The following is an 18,242-nucleotide window of genomic DNA, read 5'->3' on the forward strand; positions in this document are numbered from 1 at the left end:
TACCAAATCATTCTGACAGACCTTTTTTGTTAGTGTTGAATAAACATAAATTATTTAAATTATGATAAATATTTCCTACAAATAGTAATCGTTTATTGTCAAAGATTCATCTTATTGGTCAGTATATCAATGTTTATATTAATGGGAATCATAGTGATATAAACATACTTGGTATATTATGTACTTTTATTTCTTTCCCATAGTTTGGGCAACATTTGCTGAAGCCAACAGGAAAAAGAAAATCGTCATTGGAAAACTTATCAGTCGTGATCAAAAGCTCAGGCACAAAAAATGACTTGTACTTTTCCTCCAAAATGAGTTCTAATGAGACAATTGTATGAAGCAATATTGACATCTGATTTCAATTTTCTATATCTGATGCTTATGAAATCGCACTTAACATTTGGTTCATTGACTTGCTGAGAAAGAACGTAAAGCAATTGTGCTTTGCACATGTCCTTTAATGCAATTACAGTAGCATATTTTTCAAGTCATATTTTGTCCTAATTTTTTAATTTCAGATATAAATGTTGCTCGTATCACTACAGTTATAAGAAGCCTGATCTGCGTGGATTTGCTACCTTGCGACTGCTAATGTTAGCCTTCCTTATAAACTAGCTACTTTTAAAGCCCACCCTTGTTGATGTTTTTTATAAATTGATAAAGGATTGATAAAATTATCATTTTGTTATATCTAAATTTGTAAAGCATCTTCAAAGTCTTAACACTTTAATGCTGATCCTTGACGTTCATTATTCTGGACAGCAGGACCTCAAAGGAATATTTTAGATACTGGATATACATGTATGCAGCAATTTTATTAATTTTGCAATGTGCACATCTTTGTATGATCTGATATTATATGGAAATGCTCTAAGAATAGAAGTTGTTTAAATAGGAAATGTTATGATGCTACTTCATGTTAGACCATGATGATTTAAAATTATGATGGGTACATTTACATTCAAACTACTCGACAGCATCTGGAAAAGCCCAATTCCTATTTTAGAAAAATATATGTATGGGTATAGTTTTAGAAAATCTCTGTGCATACCATTTGCTAGATTGCTAGCTGTTAATGTAAATATAAATTTGCACCATTATTATATGGTCTAAAATTAATTCTATTTCAACAGTGAGAAATATTTTAAACATGTTAATAGTCATACATTTTGTACTTTGGATGGAATGGGAAAAGTGCAAATGGTTTTCACCTTAAACATTGCCATCTTGTCTGTTTTCTTTGGGGTGGACTAGGGGACAAAAAAAATCAATGCTGTAAAGAAACATGTAATATATATAAAAATAAATGTTGCATGCTTTGGGTTATTAAAGACAATTAAAATATACTTCCCCTGCTCTGGAGCATTTCCCCAACCATGCCACTGGCATATTTTACCAATTCTCAGGATAAATATGTGATTTGGAAGAATTTTCTCCACTCTCCTTCTAGTTTCTATCTTCCTCATGTAGGATTTGAAGAATGAAACCATATTTTGTGTTATCCAGTGGCTTCTCCACCAATGCTTTTATTTATTTTTATTTTAAATATTTAAAATTTGTAGCCAAGACTCATTCGATCACACTTAATATTTGTTTGAAATTTGTTTTTTTTTTAAACTTTAAATATTGTACTATCTGATTTGGTAATGTAACGTAAATGTTAAGCTTTCCTGACAAATTATCTGAATGTAATCATTTATCATAACCTTGGAAATATGTTGGTTCTATTCTTGATCTGAAGTGCTTTATAAAATATATTTGAAAAACTTGATTGTAATGCCTGCATAAGTGTCACCTAATCTTTTAGTATGGTTTTACTGCTACTGGAATATCAGTAAACCTTTTAGCATGTTGTGCAAATTCACCACAAATCCAATGTAAAAGGTGATTGAATCATTCTTTAAACTTTTGGGTTTTCGAGAACAAGATACAAAATAGGATTGATTTTGTGGCCCTGTTGTAAGTTTGAGATTTGTGGACTCCATCTATTAGGTGTGCCAAATTTAAGATAGTAATTTATTAATACTTTTGATTAGGATGTGTGAAAAATTATTGCTGTCGGCTTTTGCGGTCAGTGAACAATAATCAAATAAACCAATGACCTGTTGAATTGTCTACTAAATATAATTTAAATAGCTTAAAACCAAAAGGGTCATATCCAGCTCTACTACCATTGTCTGTCAGTAATTAGAGCTATTTAAGTGCTTTGAGTACACTTTCTTGGTCCAAACACATGAACCAGCAGGATGCAGCTTCTGTTTTAGTTTTAGAGATACAATGTAGAAACGGGCCCTTTGGCCTACTGATAGTAAGGACCATTTACAGAAGCCAATTAACCTATATACCTGCACGTCTGGAATTAGAGGAAACCAGAGCACCTGGGAAAAACCCATGCGGGAGAAGGTACAAATTCAACCAGACATCACCTGTAGTCAGGATCAAACCCTGGTCTCTGGTGCTGTAAGGCAGCAGATCTACCACTGTGCTGTCCTGGTTCGCTCTTTGTTAATAAAGCACCAAACACTACTTTTGGTGTAGACTGAGGAGATTTGAGAAATGTTTCATACTTTAAGTTTTTATGGTGGTGATTCAATGATGAAGCTACTCTAATATATTAGTGAGCTAAAAGTTGTATTATCAGATCTACCTTGTATAGCTTTTTTAGCTACATAGTCCGAAATTGCCTAAGTTAAATAGCATTATACACAATTGGTGCAGGCGTAGGCCACTTGGCCCTTTGAGCCAGCACTGCCATTCAATATGATCATGGCAGATCATTCACAATCAGTACCCAGTTCCTGCCTTCTCACCATATCCCCTGAGTCTGCTATCTTTAAGAGCTCTATCTAACTCTCTATTGAAAGCGTCCAGAGAATTGGCCTCCACTGCCGTCGGAGACAGAGAATTCCACAGATTCACAACTGGGTGAAAACGTTTTTCCTCGTCTCCGTTCTAAATGGCCTACCCCTTATTCTTAAACTGGGACCCCTGGTTCTGGATCCCCCCAACATTGGGAACATGTTTCCTGCCTCTAGCGTGTCCAATCCCTTAATAATCTTATATGTTTCAATAAGATACTCTCTCATCCTTCTAAATTCCAGAGTACACAAGCCAAGCCGCTCCATTCTATCAACATATGACAGTCCTGCCATCCTGGGAATTAACCTTGTGAACCTACGCTGCACTCACTCAGCAAGAATGTCCTTCCTCAACTTTGGAGAACAAAACTACACACAATACTCCAGGTGTGGTCTCACTATGGCCCTGTACAACTGCAGAAGGACCTCTTTGCTGCTATACCCAACTCTAGTTATGAAGGCCAACATGCCATTAGCTTTCATCACTGCCTGCTGTACCTGTATGCTTACTTTCAGTGACTGATGACAAGGACCCCCCCAATCTCGTTGTACTTCCTCTTTTTCCAACTTGACACCATTCAAATAATAATCTGCCTCACTGTTTTTGCCACCAAAGTGGATAACCTCACATTTATCCACATTAAACTACATCTGCCCACTCACCTAACCTGTCCAAGTCACCCTGCATCCTCATGACATCCTCACAGTTCACACTGCCACCCAGTTTTATCTCATCTGCAAATTTGCTAATGTTACTTTTAATCCCTTCACCTAAATCATCAATGTATATGGCAAATAGCTGCGGTCCCAGCACCGAGCCTTGCGGTACCCACTAGTCACTGCCTGCCATTCTGAAAGGGACCTATTAATCCTGACTCTTTGTTTCCTGTCTGCCAACCAATTTTCTATCCAGTACCCTATGGTACCCCAATACCATGTGCTTTCATTTTGCCCACTAATCTCCAATGTGGGACCTTATCAAATGATTTCTGAAAGTCCAGGTACACTACATCCACTGGCTCTCCCTTGTCCATTTTACTAGTTACATCCTCAAAAAATTCCAGAAGATTAGTCAAGCATGATTTCCCCTTCGTAAATCCATGCTGATGCGGACTGATCCTGTTACTGCTATCCAAATGTGCTGCTATTTCATATTTTATAATTGACTCCACCATCTTCCTCTCCACCATCTTCCTCACCACCGATGTCAGGCTAACTGGTCTATAATTCCGTTTTCTCTTGCCGCCATTCTTAAAAAGTGGGATAACATTAGCTACCCTCCAATCCACAGGAACTGATCCTGAATCTATAAAACATTGGAAAATGATCACCAATGCGTCCACAGTTTCTGGAGCCACTTCCTTTAGTACCCTGGAATGCAGACCATCAGGCCCTGGGGATTTATCAGCCTTCAGTCCCATTTCCTGCCTTATGTGAATTTTCTTCACTTCTTCCGTCACCCTAGATCCTCTGGCCACTAGTACATCAGGGAGATTGTGTGTGTCTTCCTTAGTGAAGACGGATCCAAAATACCTGTTCAACTCGTCTGCCATTTCCTTGTTCCCCATAATAAATTGACTACTGTATTGGTACTATAGTCAAACATCAGGCTTTAGTCTCTGGAAAATAATTCTAGTTATGTTGAAAATCTGAAATTTACAAAAGTTTCACCGGGTCATTGAACTGATATGGAAATACTGTTTATCTGCATGAATGCGGCATGATCTAATATTTTGAGCATTTAACGTACAATAAAGTTCACTGGTACCTTTCCTATCAATAGTCCATATAGTTATCAAGTGACTAACATTTGCAGCCGCCTGTTTCATAAATGTTCCACTTCCGAGTTCCACTTGCAGTGATTAATATCAACATAACTTTGTTCAAGCCTGAAACTTGTACACAATTGAATGTCTACATGCAAGTAGTAACCTTTGGCAAATGCAATTTCTATTCCATCAGTTATGAATCACCCCAAATATAAATGCAAATTGTATCTCTAAATTTAATAAACAAAGCTCTTAAAGCAAATTTAACTATTTAATCCTTTTATAATTTCTATTTCAGTGCCTGTACTATATTATATTTCAATTGATCATCTAATTTTAGAACAGCCAGGTTTTGGGTGTGAAAAATTTCATTTTAGTTTATAGGTTAAAATCAAAAATAACGCGCGGCGATAGAGTTATGACAATAGACAATAGGTGCAGGAGTCGACCATTCGGCCCTTCGAGACAGCACCGCCATTCAATGTGATCATGGCTGATCATCCACAATCAGTACCCCGTTCCTGCCTTCTCCCCATATCTCCTGACACCACTATTTTTCAGAGTCCCATCTAGCTCTCTCTTGAAAGCATCCAGAGAACCTGCCTCCACCGCCCTCTGAGGCAGAGAATTCCACAGTTTTTGCTACCAAAGTGGATAACCTCACATTTATCCACATTAAACTTCATCTGCCCACTCCCCCAACCTGTCCAAGTCACCCTGCACTCTCATAGTATCCTCCTCACAGTTCACACTGCCAACCAGCTTTGTGTCATCCAAATTTGCTAATGTTACTTTGAAACCTTTCATCCAAATCATTGATGTATATTGTAAATAGCTGCGGTCCCAGCACCGAGCCTTGCGGTACCCCACTAGTCACTGCCTGCCATTCTGAAAGGGACCCGTTAATCCCTACTCTTTGTTTCCTGTCTGCCAACCACTTCTCTATCCATGTCAGCACTCTACCCCCAATACCATGTGCCCTAATTTTGCCCACTAATCTCCTATGTGGGACCTTATCAAATGCTTTCTGAAAGTGCAGGTACACTACATCCACTGGCTCTCTCTTGTCCATTTTCCTAGTTACATCAAAAAATTCCAGAAGATTAGTCAAGCATGATATCCCCTTCGTAAATCCATGCTGACTCGGACAGATCCAGTTACTGCTATCCAAATGTGCTGCTATCTCATCTTTTATAATTGACTCCAGCATCTTCCCCACCACCAATGTCAGGCTAACGGGTCTATAATTCCGTTTTCTCTCTCCCGCCTTTCTTAAAAAGTGGGATAACATTAGTTACCCTCCAATCCACAGGAGCTGATCCTGAGTCTATAGAACATTGAAAAATTATCACCAATGCATTCACAATTTCTAGAGCCACTTCCTTAAGTACTCTGGGATGCAGACCATCAGGCCCTGGGGATTTATCAGCCTTCAGTCCCAACAGTCTATCCAACACCATTTCCTGCCTAATGTGGATTTCCTTCAGTTCCTCCGTCACCCCAGATCCTCTGGCCACTACTATATCTGTGTCCTCCTTAGTGAAGACAGATCCAAAGTACCTGTTCAACTCATCTGCCATTTTCTTGCTCCCCATAATAAATTCACCTTTTTCGGTCTTCAATGGTCCAACTTTGGTCTTTACTAATTTTTCCTCTTCACATCCCTAAAGAAGCTTTTACTATCCAGCTTTATATTCTTGGCTAGCTTACCTTCGTACCTCATCTTTTCTCCCTGTATTGTCTTTTTGGTTATCTTCTGTTGTTCTTTAAACATTACCCAATCCTCTTGCTTCCCGCTCATCTTTGCTACGTTGTACTTCGCTTTAATTTTTATACTGTCCCTGACGTCCCTTGTCAGCCATGGTCGTCCCTTTTCCCCCTTGGAATCTTTCTTCCTCCTAGGAATGAACTGATCCTGCACCTGTATTATTCCCAGAAACACCTGCCATTTTTGTTCCACTGTCATCCCTGCTAATGTATCTTTCCAGTCAACTTTGGCCAGCTCCTCCCTCATGGCCCCATAGTCCCCTTTATTCAACTGCAACACTGACAACTCCGATCTACCCTTCTCCCTCTCCAATTGTAGATTAAACCTGACCATGTTATGGTCACTGCCTCCTAATGGCTCATTAACCTCGAGGTCCTTTATCGAATCCGGTTCATTACATAACACTAAACTTGCTGCCTTACAGACCAAGAGACCCGGGTACTATCCTGATTACGGGTGCTGTAAGGAGTGTGTACGTTCTCCCTGTGACCACGTATGTTTTCTCTGGTGCTTTGGATTCCTCCCACATTCCAAAGACGTTCAGGTTTTGTAGGTTAATTGGCTTCTGTAAATTGCTTCTTGTGTGTAGTATGTGAAACTAGGATAACATGGAACTGATATAGCCCCCCCTCCCCACCCCATAATGTTTGGGGCACAGCAATGTCGTGTAAATGAAAGTAGTCAAATCAGATTTGGGTCAGGCAGGTTACCAGGCCAGCCCAAGACACATAGCCCCTTCTGCTGGAAAGATTGGGTCACCATCTTTGTGTGGCACCGAGAAAGATCTCTGAAATATCCGAGCTCCATCTAGAAAAGTTTTTGCTATCTCCAGCATTAGTCTTCTCTGCGACACATTGATAGATTGTGGTGATCCCATCATTCTGTCAACTGGGTGCAATGGAACAACACCATTATAGCTGACATAACTGCAGAATATTATCTTGTCAAGATGTTTGATGAACTGATTTACGTGGCATTTTCTCACTGGTTCTCCAAACGTGCTGCCTATGTTACCAAATAATGCCAATCTTTATTTTAAGGCCCAATGTTTCTTCTTCATTATTGCAATTAGATGTCACATTTTCACAGGCCTTGTGGCTATCTGGCTGACTTCAATGAGGCATCGAAGACAGACAAAATGCTGGAGTAACAGCAGAACAGGCAGCATCTCTGGAGAGAAGGAATGGGTGACATTTTGGGTCGAGACCCTTCCTCAAGTCAAGTTATTGTCATGTGCCCCAGATAGGACAATGAAATTCTTACTTGCTGCAGCACAACATAATAAGTAAACATAATACAGAACACGATAGTAGTTCAGTGTGTCTATAGACCACAGACCATATATACACAATAAATAAACAGATAAAGTGCAATAGTAATAATAGACTGTTATTGTGCAGAGCTTATTTGATGTCGTGTTTAATAGCCTGATGGCTGTGGGGAAGAAGCTGTTCCTGAACCTGGATGTTACAGATTTCAAGCTCCTGTATCTTCTTCCCGATGGCAGCGGAGAGATGAGTGTGTGGCCAGGATGGTGTGGGTCTTTGATGATATTGGCAGCCTTTTTGAGGCAGCAACTGCGATAGATCCCTTCGATGGCGGGGAGGTCAGAGCCGGTGATGGACTGGGCAGTGGTCACAACTTTCTGCAGTCTTTTCAGCTCATTCCTCAGACTAGCAACTGTAGTTCCTACACATTCAGGTGTTGGCACACAGTGCTTCAGCTTATTGAGACTCCTGCCTCCAAATCTTTATTCAGGGCATTGCTTTTTTGGATCATCCTTTCCTGAACCAGCAAGGCCACATGTCTTGGAGTTGTCTGAAGGGCCTGTCCCACTTTGCAATTTTTTCAGCGACTGCAGTGACTGACACCCGCAGTCGCCGAAAAACCGTCAAGTTGTACGACAATCTACGACAGGCTACGATACAGTTGACATCAAACTGCGACAATCTGCGTCAGCCGACGTCACAATTTCCAGGACCTCAACAGTGATTGCAGACGTCAAACAGCGACAGCCGAAGTCAACATACGCCCACCCGCGATACGACAGGCTGCGTCACTGTCTACAACATCTGAGGACAACAGGTTGACGCATGATGACTCAGGCTGTCGCAAAATGAATTAGCTGGGGTCATGACCTGGCGTCATCATGCGTCACCCGCAGGACAGTTTAAGTCAGTGTGCGACAGGCCGCACGACATGATAAGACACGCAGGTGTCGTAGAAAGATTTTGAACATTCCAAAATCCGGTGGCTGTGGTGGCAAGGAGACACCCAAGTGGGACTGGCCCATTACTATTGTGGCCACTCCTTCCCATTCTCTTGGGTGATAGTGATCTGGCTTCCGACCCATGCATGACCTTCCTGGATACAGAAGCTTCGCTCAGCCCTACCAACTTGTGATCTTTCCTTGTGGAGTGATACCCGTTGAGAATTGCTTGATGTGTTCTTCTCAAATGATGATAAAACAATGGGCGGATGCAATGCTGGTTCAAGGTTGCTATTTTGTCTTTAATTTATTTTGAATGAAAGTTAGCTGCCTATAATTGGAGAATTCAATTTCATACCATAAGGTTGTGAGCTACCCAAGCGGAATATGAAGTGCTATTCCACCAGTTTGCGTGGGGCCTCACTCTGGCAATGGAGGCCCTTCAGGACAGAATGATCAGCATTGGAGAGAGAAGAGGAGTAAAAATGATTAACTACTGGGAGATCCATTAGGTCTTGGTAGGCTGAGCGCAAGTATTCGGAGAAACGGTCAGTCTGTGCTTGGTCTTACAGTTGGCCATGTCAGGATCATCGACTGCAGTAGATGAGGATAGAGGTGATGCGCATGAACTTCCGTCTCACCTGGAAAGACTGCTGGGCCCCTTGATGAGAACTTGTCTTTTCATCTCTGGCCTTTGACCAACCATCTGCCTATCAAAACCCCCTACTTCTGTATCCACCTATAACTTGCCTGGTTTTGTCTTCTCACTCCTCTCTTCCATCTTTCTTCCCCCCCTCCCCCCCCCCCAAAAAATAAATCTGAAGGGTTCTATGCTGAAACATTACTTATCCATGTTCTCCAGCGATGCTGCCTGACCCAGAGTTACTCCAGCACTTTGTATTTTTTTGTAAATCAGCATTTGTTTCTTTGTTTCTACATTTGTTTTTCAGTACTTTACTGTTTAATTATATTGCTGCCTGTATCTAATGCAAGATATCTAAATGTCACTTAGCTAATTGTGCCAGTGCTTAATAGTTTTTGATGACATTAAGAATTCTCTAATTCCTTGCCACAGTATTAACTATTGAACAAATGTTTGTTATATAAAATGTTTATATTGTATACAATTAGACATGGGTTGCTCTTTCTGAATGATTATTTGCATTGTTTTCTGGCTGGGAAGGTAAGCAACCAGTTTAAATTTATTGACGTAGAATTTCTTGTGCCATCAATCATTGTTTAAAGTGCAGTTGTGATACTATATTCAGTTCCCATTATCAGCATTTAAAATATTATTTTACAGGAGGGAATAGGAAGAGTATCCCTGAAGCAATTGGATTGCCATAAATACCTGAATGGTTCATTTGTACCCTTTAGGGAAGTAATTTTTGTGTCATTAGTCACACTGGTTTATATGTAGTTGGCTCTTTAATTCTCCTTTATACCACTTAGTTTCCTGAAAAGGTGCTAATGCGAAAATCGTTATCATTGTCGGTGAGCCTCCACGTCCTGAGAATGAAATAAACTCTTGGCACAATAGATTTAATTATCTGTGTCAGTTTTACTACATCTCTTGCATAGTAGTAAAATGCATTATAAATTTAATCCCATCACTCTTCATTCTCTTTTATGCTAGGTTTGTTTCTAGCCAGTGCTAGAATCCCACTTCAGGGGAATGTTGAGTTCTCCCGATCCTGATTGATTTTAAGGAATCCGAGCACGACGTATCACTGAAATGTTGCTTCTATGTTGGACATGGACAACTACTCGCACTTCCATATTTAGTATAGATTGTCCACATTTGCACCTAACGTGTAGACCTGGATTTGGCTGGCTTTGAGTTGGCCTCAAACCGACTTATAGTTAAGTTGCTTGGACTCTTAGGATATATTCTCTATCTTCTATAGTTGCCTTTTGAAATTGGGTTGGTCACCTTAGTTATTTGCAAAGAAAGCCACTATCTTGAGGAGAAAACATGTCCTCCCAGTGGCAGCCTAAAAAAAAACCAAGGTGAGCATTTGGTCTAATATTTCTGAACACATTTAATGATGTGGCATATCTATCTATTCAAATGTAGCATTTCTCCCATTTTGTGTCAAAGAAACAGGTTAGTTTTGTTGATAAAGAGCTGTTTTGCAAAATGCATTCCTGGGCATACTAACGTGTTTTCAACCAGTCTACTCTCTGTAGTCATATCAATATCTCTTTATCCACTTCTCACTTTTGCAAAGGGATAGCTGTTGCATATCATGAGACGGTGAGCCTGTAGCTATCAATGTTGGGGCTATGTTCAGTCCTGTATAATAGGGAATTCTGTGGTGATGCATCTTCATAGAAATATTTAAATGGGATAAAACAAAAGGTGAGAAGCCTTTTAATTGCTGTCAATTACAATGACACTTGGATTAATTCAAAACAACGTAAATGTGTGCAGACCGTGGTCAGGCCACATTTATGATCTGCGTATCAATAAGCTCGTAAAAAATGTAGAAATCATGTCCAAAAAAAATACTAGCGGCCCATTCTTGGGAAAGTGAACCAAAATGCCACACACGTGACCCGATGTCATCACAAGGTGATACATTAAAAAAATTATTGTAAGAGATTAATCTTATTCATTGATATTTTCTACCTACATAACTATAATGCATGTCTGCTAAAGATATGAACATTCTAGCATTTTAAAATCAGTTTGAAAAAAAATGCTTCCGTGTGATGTCACACACTTGACCAGTCATATTTGACCTCTGACACTAAACAAACATTGTCAGCATAACATACAAAGATTTCACTTGATAAACCGAAAAAAAAAATCATATTTTACAGCACAAAACAATACACCTATAATGCTTTCAGTATTAGAAGAGGTGTTATTCCACAATATTTAATCTTTTTTGGTCACACACTACGACTGGGCCTAGCCTTGGAAAAGACTAAACAGCTGATTGAGGTCTTAAATTATTTTTTTAAATGTAGAGACATTTCCGTGTGGCAGAATTCAAAACAAGAACCAATGTGTACAAGATGGTTACCTGCAAAATCAGATTGTGAAATAATCAATTAAAGGCGATTGAAATGTACTTTCGACTGCAGGAAGTGATGAGAGAAATGGATGCCTTCAAAAGGGAATCATGGAAAGCCGAGGCGGATGAAATACAATTTAGTAGCAGATAGTGCGGTTAAATAGCCTATATTCTGTAAATTCTGTTGTATTGAATTTTCAATGTTCTGACTAATATCTCTCAATCAGCATCAACATAACATTGATTATCAAGTCACTAGCACATTGCTCTTTGGTTGCTTGCTCTTGTATATTGGCTGCCAAAGCTTTCCATCACAATACAATATAATAATACTTTATTAGCCAAGTATGTTTTGCAACATATGAGGAATTTCATTTGCCAAGTCAGTCATACAAATAAAAAGCAACAGAACACACAAAACACATATTAACACAAACATCCACCACAGTGACTCCTCCACATTCCTCACTGTGATAGAAGACAAAAAGTTAAATCTCTTTCCATCTTTATTCTCCTGCGGTGGGGGGCACATCGATTGCACTTCAAATTAATGTGGTTTGGAACATTTGAGATTGTGAAATGCATTGCACCAGTGCAAGTTTTTCACTGTAATGTGATGTCGCATTGACATTTTTTGCACAGCTAAATCTGGCCATTACCTTCAGATTATTCCTTCCTCCAACAGGGTCAGCAACCTGCAGCTCAAGACTCGGCACTCACCTTCCACTGCTCTGGGAGCTTTTAACAGTCATAGTAATTCACACATCATGGAAACAGATTATTTGTACCAACTCATCCATGCTGACCACGAGGTACCATCTAAGCCAGTCGCATCTGCCCTATATCCCTCTTAAGCCTTTCTTAAATGCTATTATTGTACCAAGTTCAACTATCTTTGGCAGCTCATTTTATATACCCACCATCCTCAGTTGAAAAAGCTGCCCCTCGGGTTCCTATCAAATCTTGCCCCTCACCTTAAACCCATTTCCACTGGTTCTTGGTCCCACTACCTTGGGGTAAAAATTGGTGCATTCACCCTATCCCCTTCATGATTTTATATACTAAGGTGATCCCACAGCTGCCTGTGCTCCAAGGAATCAAGTTCTAGCCTGCCCAACCTTTCCTTGTAGTTTCAGGCCATTGAATCCTGGTAACATCTTCTTTTTCCAATTGGTTTGTTGCATGTTGCAGAGTGAAGCTTAGGTGCATTTAAGAGCATGGGAAATGTTTTAAATCAAAATGCTGCAGCCACAGAAAATACTCAAGTCCGACAGAATTTATACAAGCTCAGTGAAGGAGAAATATTGAGTCAGCACATTAAACTGTGTCTCTACAAATTACTGCCACATTAGCTGAAAAATATCTTATGAAAGATTTTTATAACATCCACTAGCCGGAAGGAGTTCCATGGCGTGGTGAATGGAGCGCTGAAAACTTATATGGTACTAAAAATCAGTATCTGATTATGTATGACTTTCAAGTAGCCATCCGAAGTGATTTGAATAGCAAATCTGACCTTCAAAAAACATGCACTTATGTACTGGGCCATTATGGGTTGCATGATTTGTATCCCTATATACAATATAGGTATACTGTCAATATATAGTAATTGACAACATCAGGGGGGAGGGGGGCTGTAGGCTTCTCCTGCAACATTGTGGTTTCATTGTATTTCTGTATCATTTTCCATTTCACTATATGTAGATGATAAGTATAACTTCACTGCTAATATTTGCTTTGGTTGAGTTATTAGACTGAAAGTTATTAAACTTTCTAAATAACGTGGCTCAATACTGGTTTTGTGAACAGCATTTTTTTAAAGATCATGTTCAGTGCTTTCCTATTTTTTACAGTTAAAATTAATATTAGTTTCTGTAGCTCTGCAGTAAAATTTGACAACATTGATTCAATGGAATATGTACAAAATATATTGAATTTCCAAATATTGAAAATGTTAAATCAACCAGGCAAGTAGTTTAAAAGGTATGTCAATGTTTTTATTTAAAATTTTAAACAGCAACAGGCATATCAAAATATGAATGTAGCAACTCTGCCAACAACCTGGTAACGTTCCTAAACTTAACATTGAAGCCTTCATCTCTCAAAAATGGCTGTTGCAACAAATTGTAAACAGAATTTCCTTAAACAGTCCTGAAATACAAGAAAACTAAAGAGAAAAGCACCAATTTGTTTCATTGGAAAATGCCAAACTTAAGATAGTTGTGCTTACTGTACATAATCAACTATTTAAAACATTGTAAAATACAAAATGGAATGTTTGAAATTTAAAAGAACATTTTATTATCCTACAAAGGGTTTATTTTTTTCCACATCAGACAAGGCCCACAGGGGAGTAACAATTCACTCGCAAAAGGTCGAGGAACAATGCACTTCTTTAAAAATAAAAACAGATTTGGTCACTTAGCTTTGTGCATAGTTTTAAGGCATTTTAGCATTTTTTCTTCAATCTGGCTGTTTAATTCATGCATATTTTCACATTTTGAAGAAAACAATGGTGAAGGTGGCAGTATGCTCTGATGTGCAGATTCCAGACATGCCATTATCACTTGGTTCAGGCAGACAGATATCTTGAGTTGATCTTTATTATAAACTACTGTCGTTATCATAAGTGCAGTTCATACATGTAAACTACTTTTGACTTCACCATTAATCTGTTTTTAAGTTGTTTCTTTAAGTCTCCCCTAAAAAGGCAAAGGCCAGCAGCACTTTGTTGCTATATAAGCTTGGCTATGACCAGAGATGAAGGCTAGATTCACAGTGCACTAAAGGAACACCATGGCAGAAGAGGCTTCCATGGAAACTTAAATGGCATCACAAAAGATTAAAAACAAACTGCAGCATATTTTGTTCTATCTTCTTACCAACGAGCATTTCCCAAATTAGTGGTTCCTTTTTTCACTATGCTTCAAGGCAAGAACCAGAACCAAAGTATCAAAAATACAGCATTGTAAACAAATCTCTGAGGCAGAAAAGGACTGGCTTCTTTGCATGCATTCAGTCATTCAAATGGTGGGAAGAGTATAAAAGCTCTTCTTGTACCAACAAAAGAATATTTTCATTAAGTTCATATTTTAGCCTTTAAAAAAAAAAACACAGAAAACCCCAAGTGCAGAAATTGCAAGTATCAATCTGTATTACAGTATTCAAACTAACCATTAATAAATGGCACTTCTTGGGACACTGCCACCTTCCTTTTCCCATTCTGTTCAGTGTAGCCACCACTGCAGTATATGTGCTCAATGTCTCACAAAAGCCAACTGAGGTATTTGTGTATTGCTTATGTTCAGGTCTTGCTAGGAGCAAAAAAAAAGCAACATGATGCTTTGAAGAAAGCATTCAATTACATTAATGTCAACATGACTACGCATACAACTGTGGCAGTCAGTGTCTACAAGTATATTTCAACCAAAATAATTATCCCATTTGCCTTCAGCTTATTAGGCTGAAAATTCATTGTCCATCTCCCTCAGAATGAGAGGAGTCAGTGAGATGAAATCATTCTCAGCTTTCCTGAGGTATAAATCAGTCCTTTTCCCGGCAAACCGAGTTAGTATCTTCTCTACTCTGGGTCTGTTCTTGTAGTAATCCCTTCCAGCTAGCATTATTCAAACTAAGATGTCCAAGCATTGTCTGTGACAGTGTGCTGTTGGTGAAGCGGGACCATTCCACAAAAAGAGGCTTCACTACATAAGTTATGAAACCTGGTAAACAAAGTAATGTTTGTTAATGACATGAACACAAATTTAAATGACCATTAATAAACTAATCTTCAGTGTTTACACAAAGCTCAAGTAAATGAGCAAATTCATCCTGGGCCAAATTCAGCGTTGTAAAGATTTTTTGCTCTAAACAAAGAACACAAATTAAACTATTAGATTAAAAATGTGCCACTTACTTGCTCTTTTCCTGGTTACAGGCAAGAATGATTTCAAGTAGGTTAAAATAAAACAATAATTGCCATATCTTTGCTATAATATGCCTATAAAGTTATTAAGTTCAAGTTCAAGTTCAAGTGAGTTTATTGTCATGTGTCCCTGTATAGGACAATGAAATTCTTGCTTTGCTTTAGTTCAACATTCAAACAAAATGTGTTCTAACAATTAGGATTTACACTCAACTTTCAGTAATATACATTACCAAACATAGAACAGCACAAGAACACACCATTTGGCTCACAATGTCTGTGCCAAACATGATGCCAAGACCATCACCCATCTATCTGCACATAACCCATATCCCTCTATCCCCTGCATACCCATATGCTTATCCGTAAGACTTTTAAATGTCACCAAACTATTTGTTTCAACTACCACAGGCACTCATCTTCCTCTGTAGAAAAAACTTGCCCTGCACATCTTTAAATGTTGCCCCTCTGGCCTTAAAGCTACCCCTCAAGTATTTGTTTTTTCCCCATCCTGTGAAAATGATTCAGACTGCAAATAAAACAATCCAAGCCTGTCAAACTTCCCCTGTAGCTAATAACCACTAATGCAGGCATCATTCTGGTAAACCCTCGCTGCACCCTATCCAAAGCCTCCAAATCTTTCCTATAATGAGGCGACCAGAACGGCACACAATACTCCAAATGGAGGCTCACCAAAGTCCTACAAAGCTGCGTCATGACTTCTTGACTCTTACACTCAATGCCCCAACCTATGAAAGCAAGCATATCATATGTCTTCTTTACCACTCTCTTCGTGTTGCCATTTTCTGGGAGTTATGAACGTGGACCCCAAGATTCCTCTGTACATTGTGCAAATGTATATTTTCCCCTTACATTTTAGATCCCAAAGTGCAACATCTCGCACATGCTTGGATTAAATATCTTCCATTTCTGTAGCTGATCTATATTCCGCTGTATACATTGACCTCACAGTCCGCAACCCCAACAATCTCGGTGTCATCTGCAAACTTCCTACCAACCTGTTGACATTTAGATCTACATCATTTATATATATATATATATATATATAAATAATATATATCACAAACGGCAACTGTCCTAGCACAGAGGCAACTGTCCTAGCACAGATCTTCACTGGTCATAGAATATTTTTCTTCCACCACAACCCTGTCCTCTATCAGTAAGCCAGTTCCAAATTCATATTACCAAGTATCTATTAATCCCATGCATCTCATTCTTCTGGATTAGTCTATCATGGGGGACTTTATCAAATGACTTACTAAAATCCATGTAGAAAATAACCACATCCATGTAGAAAATACCCTCAGCGATCACCTTTGGCACATCATCAAAAAAATTAAATCAGTCCAATAATTACTGATCCTCTCTTATCCTGAAGCAAGTTGTGTACAACCCAATAAACATGATATTCAATTGTCTAAAAATATTAAAGATTGAATAGAAAAAATTGAACACCTGATCTATTTTCCATTGCCTATTCTCTATTTTACTTCAGTATATAAGTAAAAGTCCATTTTTTAATATTATTGCCCACATTTATTGCAAGTCAAGTTCTTTTCCATCTCACTAGTTACACGATTGTCAAAATAACTGTGGTCAATAAATATAACAAAAGGCAATTGCTTTGTATTTTGCTGAAACTTAAATCACTCACCTATTTGAATGTTGGCAACAGTTTCTGTGTGGCGATCACATAGCTTACTTATATCTAGTTTATATCTTCTTTCAATATCCCCTACATAAGAAAAAACAATATGAATTATCTCATTGGTTCTATACTGAAAATTCCATGTTATCTTTTTAATGCATTATTCACCTAAACAGTTACACAATATAAACACCCTGCGGTCACTGCCTTACTTGATTTGAATTTTGAGCGATATAGCTATTATTACCCAAACTCTGTTTCCTTTTCTAGGAATTTTAAATCTCCAATTCCATGATTTTAATGTATTCACTGCATCTCACAAGTAGGCACTCAATTAGCCAAACAGCTGAGATAGATCTTACACTCTATTAACAAGACATTTCTCTTGATATTTCCAACAGCCATAATCTTGGGTGGGGGTGGGTGAGAAAGTTTAGTTAACATTGGGTCACTCTGCCTTGAATATACCTTGATGGAAGAATTCTTGGGATACTTTTTCACTCCATTGTTTACTCAGTTCCCAAGTCCGGCATGGGTTACTGATATCTGCACATTTCAGTGCTATCTGTAAAAAGAACATACATTTACTTAAGCAGCCAGAATTAATTTCTAAATGTTTTTGTCTTCCATTAGCCTGCCACTTATAGGATTTGTTTTTAACCATTTAAAAAATTATTGTTAACCACAAATCATAAGATCTATTACATCTTTTCCCTCTCACCTTAAAACGATGTCCTCTGGTTGTTGATTCATCTACCCATGGTAAAAGACTCTGTGCATCCTATAAATTCCTCTCATGATTTTATACACCTCTATAAGATCCCCCTTAGCCTCCTCTGCTCCAAGGAAAAATGGTCCTGGCTTGCCCAATCTCTCTGTAGCTCAGGCCCTCAAGTCTTGGCAGCATCCTCGTAAAACTTCTCTGCACTATTTTCAACTTAATGACATCCGTCCTATAGCAGGGTGACCAATACTGAATACAATGCTCCAAATGCAGCCTCATCAATGTCTTGTACAA

At 38.7% G+C, this 18,242-nt stretch overlaps 2 protein-coding genes across 9 annotated transcripts in view; one reads left to right on the plus strand and one right to left on the minus strand.

Moving 5' to 3' along the window:
- Positions 1-2,113, plus strand: part of mtfr1 (mitochondrial fission regulator 1) — a 46,256-nt gene extending 44,143 nt beyond the window's left edge. For all 4 annotated transcript variants that reach the window (XM_033019803.1, XM_033019800.1, XM_033019801.1 and 1 more), the window contains one exon: positions 204-2,113. In XM_033019803.1, coding sequence (XP_032875694.1) covers positions 204-341 — 138 coding nt within the window. In that variant the 3' untranslated portion in view covers positions 342-2,113. The remainder of the gene's footprint in view (positions 1-203) is intronic.
- An 11,492-nt stretch (positions 2,114-13,605) lies between these two features.
- The window catches only part of pde7a (phosphodiesterase 7A), a 115,388-nt gene continuing 110,751 nt past the window's right edge, over positions 13,606-18,242 (minus strand). For all 5 annotated transcript variants that reach the window (XM_033019806.1, XM_033019808.1, XM_033019807.1 and 2 more), the window contains 3 exons: positions 17,693-17,789; positions 17,231-17,311; positions 13,606-15,352 (listed from right to left, as the gene is read on the minus strand). In XM_033019806.1, coding sequence (XP_032875697.1) covers positions 15,174-15,352; positions 17,231-17,311; positions 17,693-17,789 — 357 coding nt within the window. In that variant the 3' untranslated portion in view covers positions 13,606-15,173. The remainder of the gene's footprint in view (positions 15,353-17,230; positions 17,312-17,692; positions 17,790-18,242) is intronic.

This window comes from Amblyraja radiata, chromosome 4 (genome assembly GCF_010909765.2).
Source record: "Amblyraja radiata isolate CabotCenter1 chromosome 4, sAmbRad1.1.pri, whole genome shotgun sequence".
NCBI classification, from domain to species: domain Eukaryota; kingdom Metazoa; phylum Chordata; class Chondrichthyes; order Rajiformes; family Rajidae; genus Amblyraja; species Amblyraja radiata.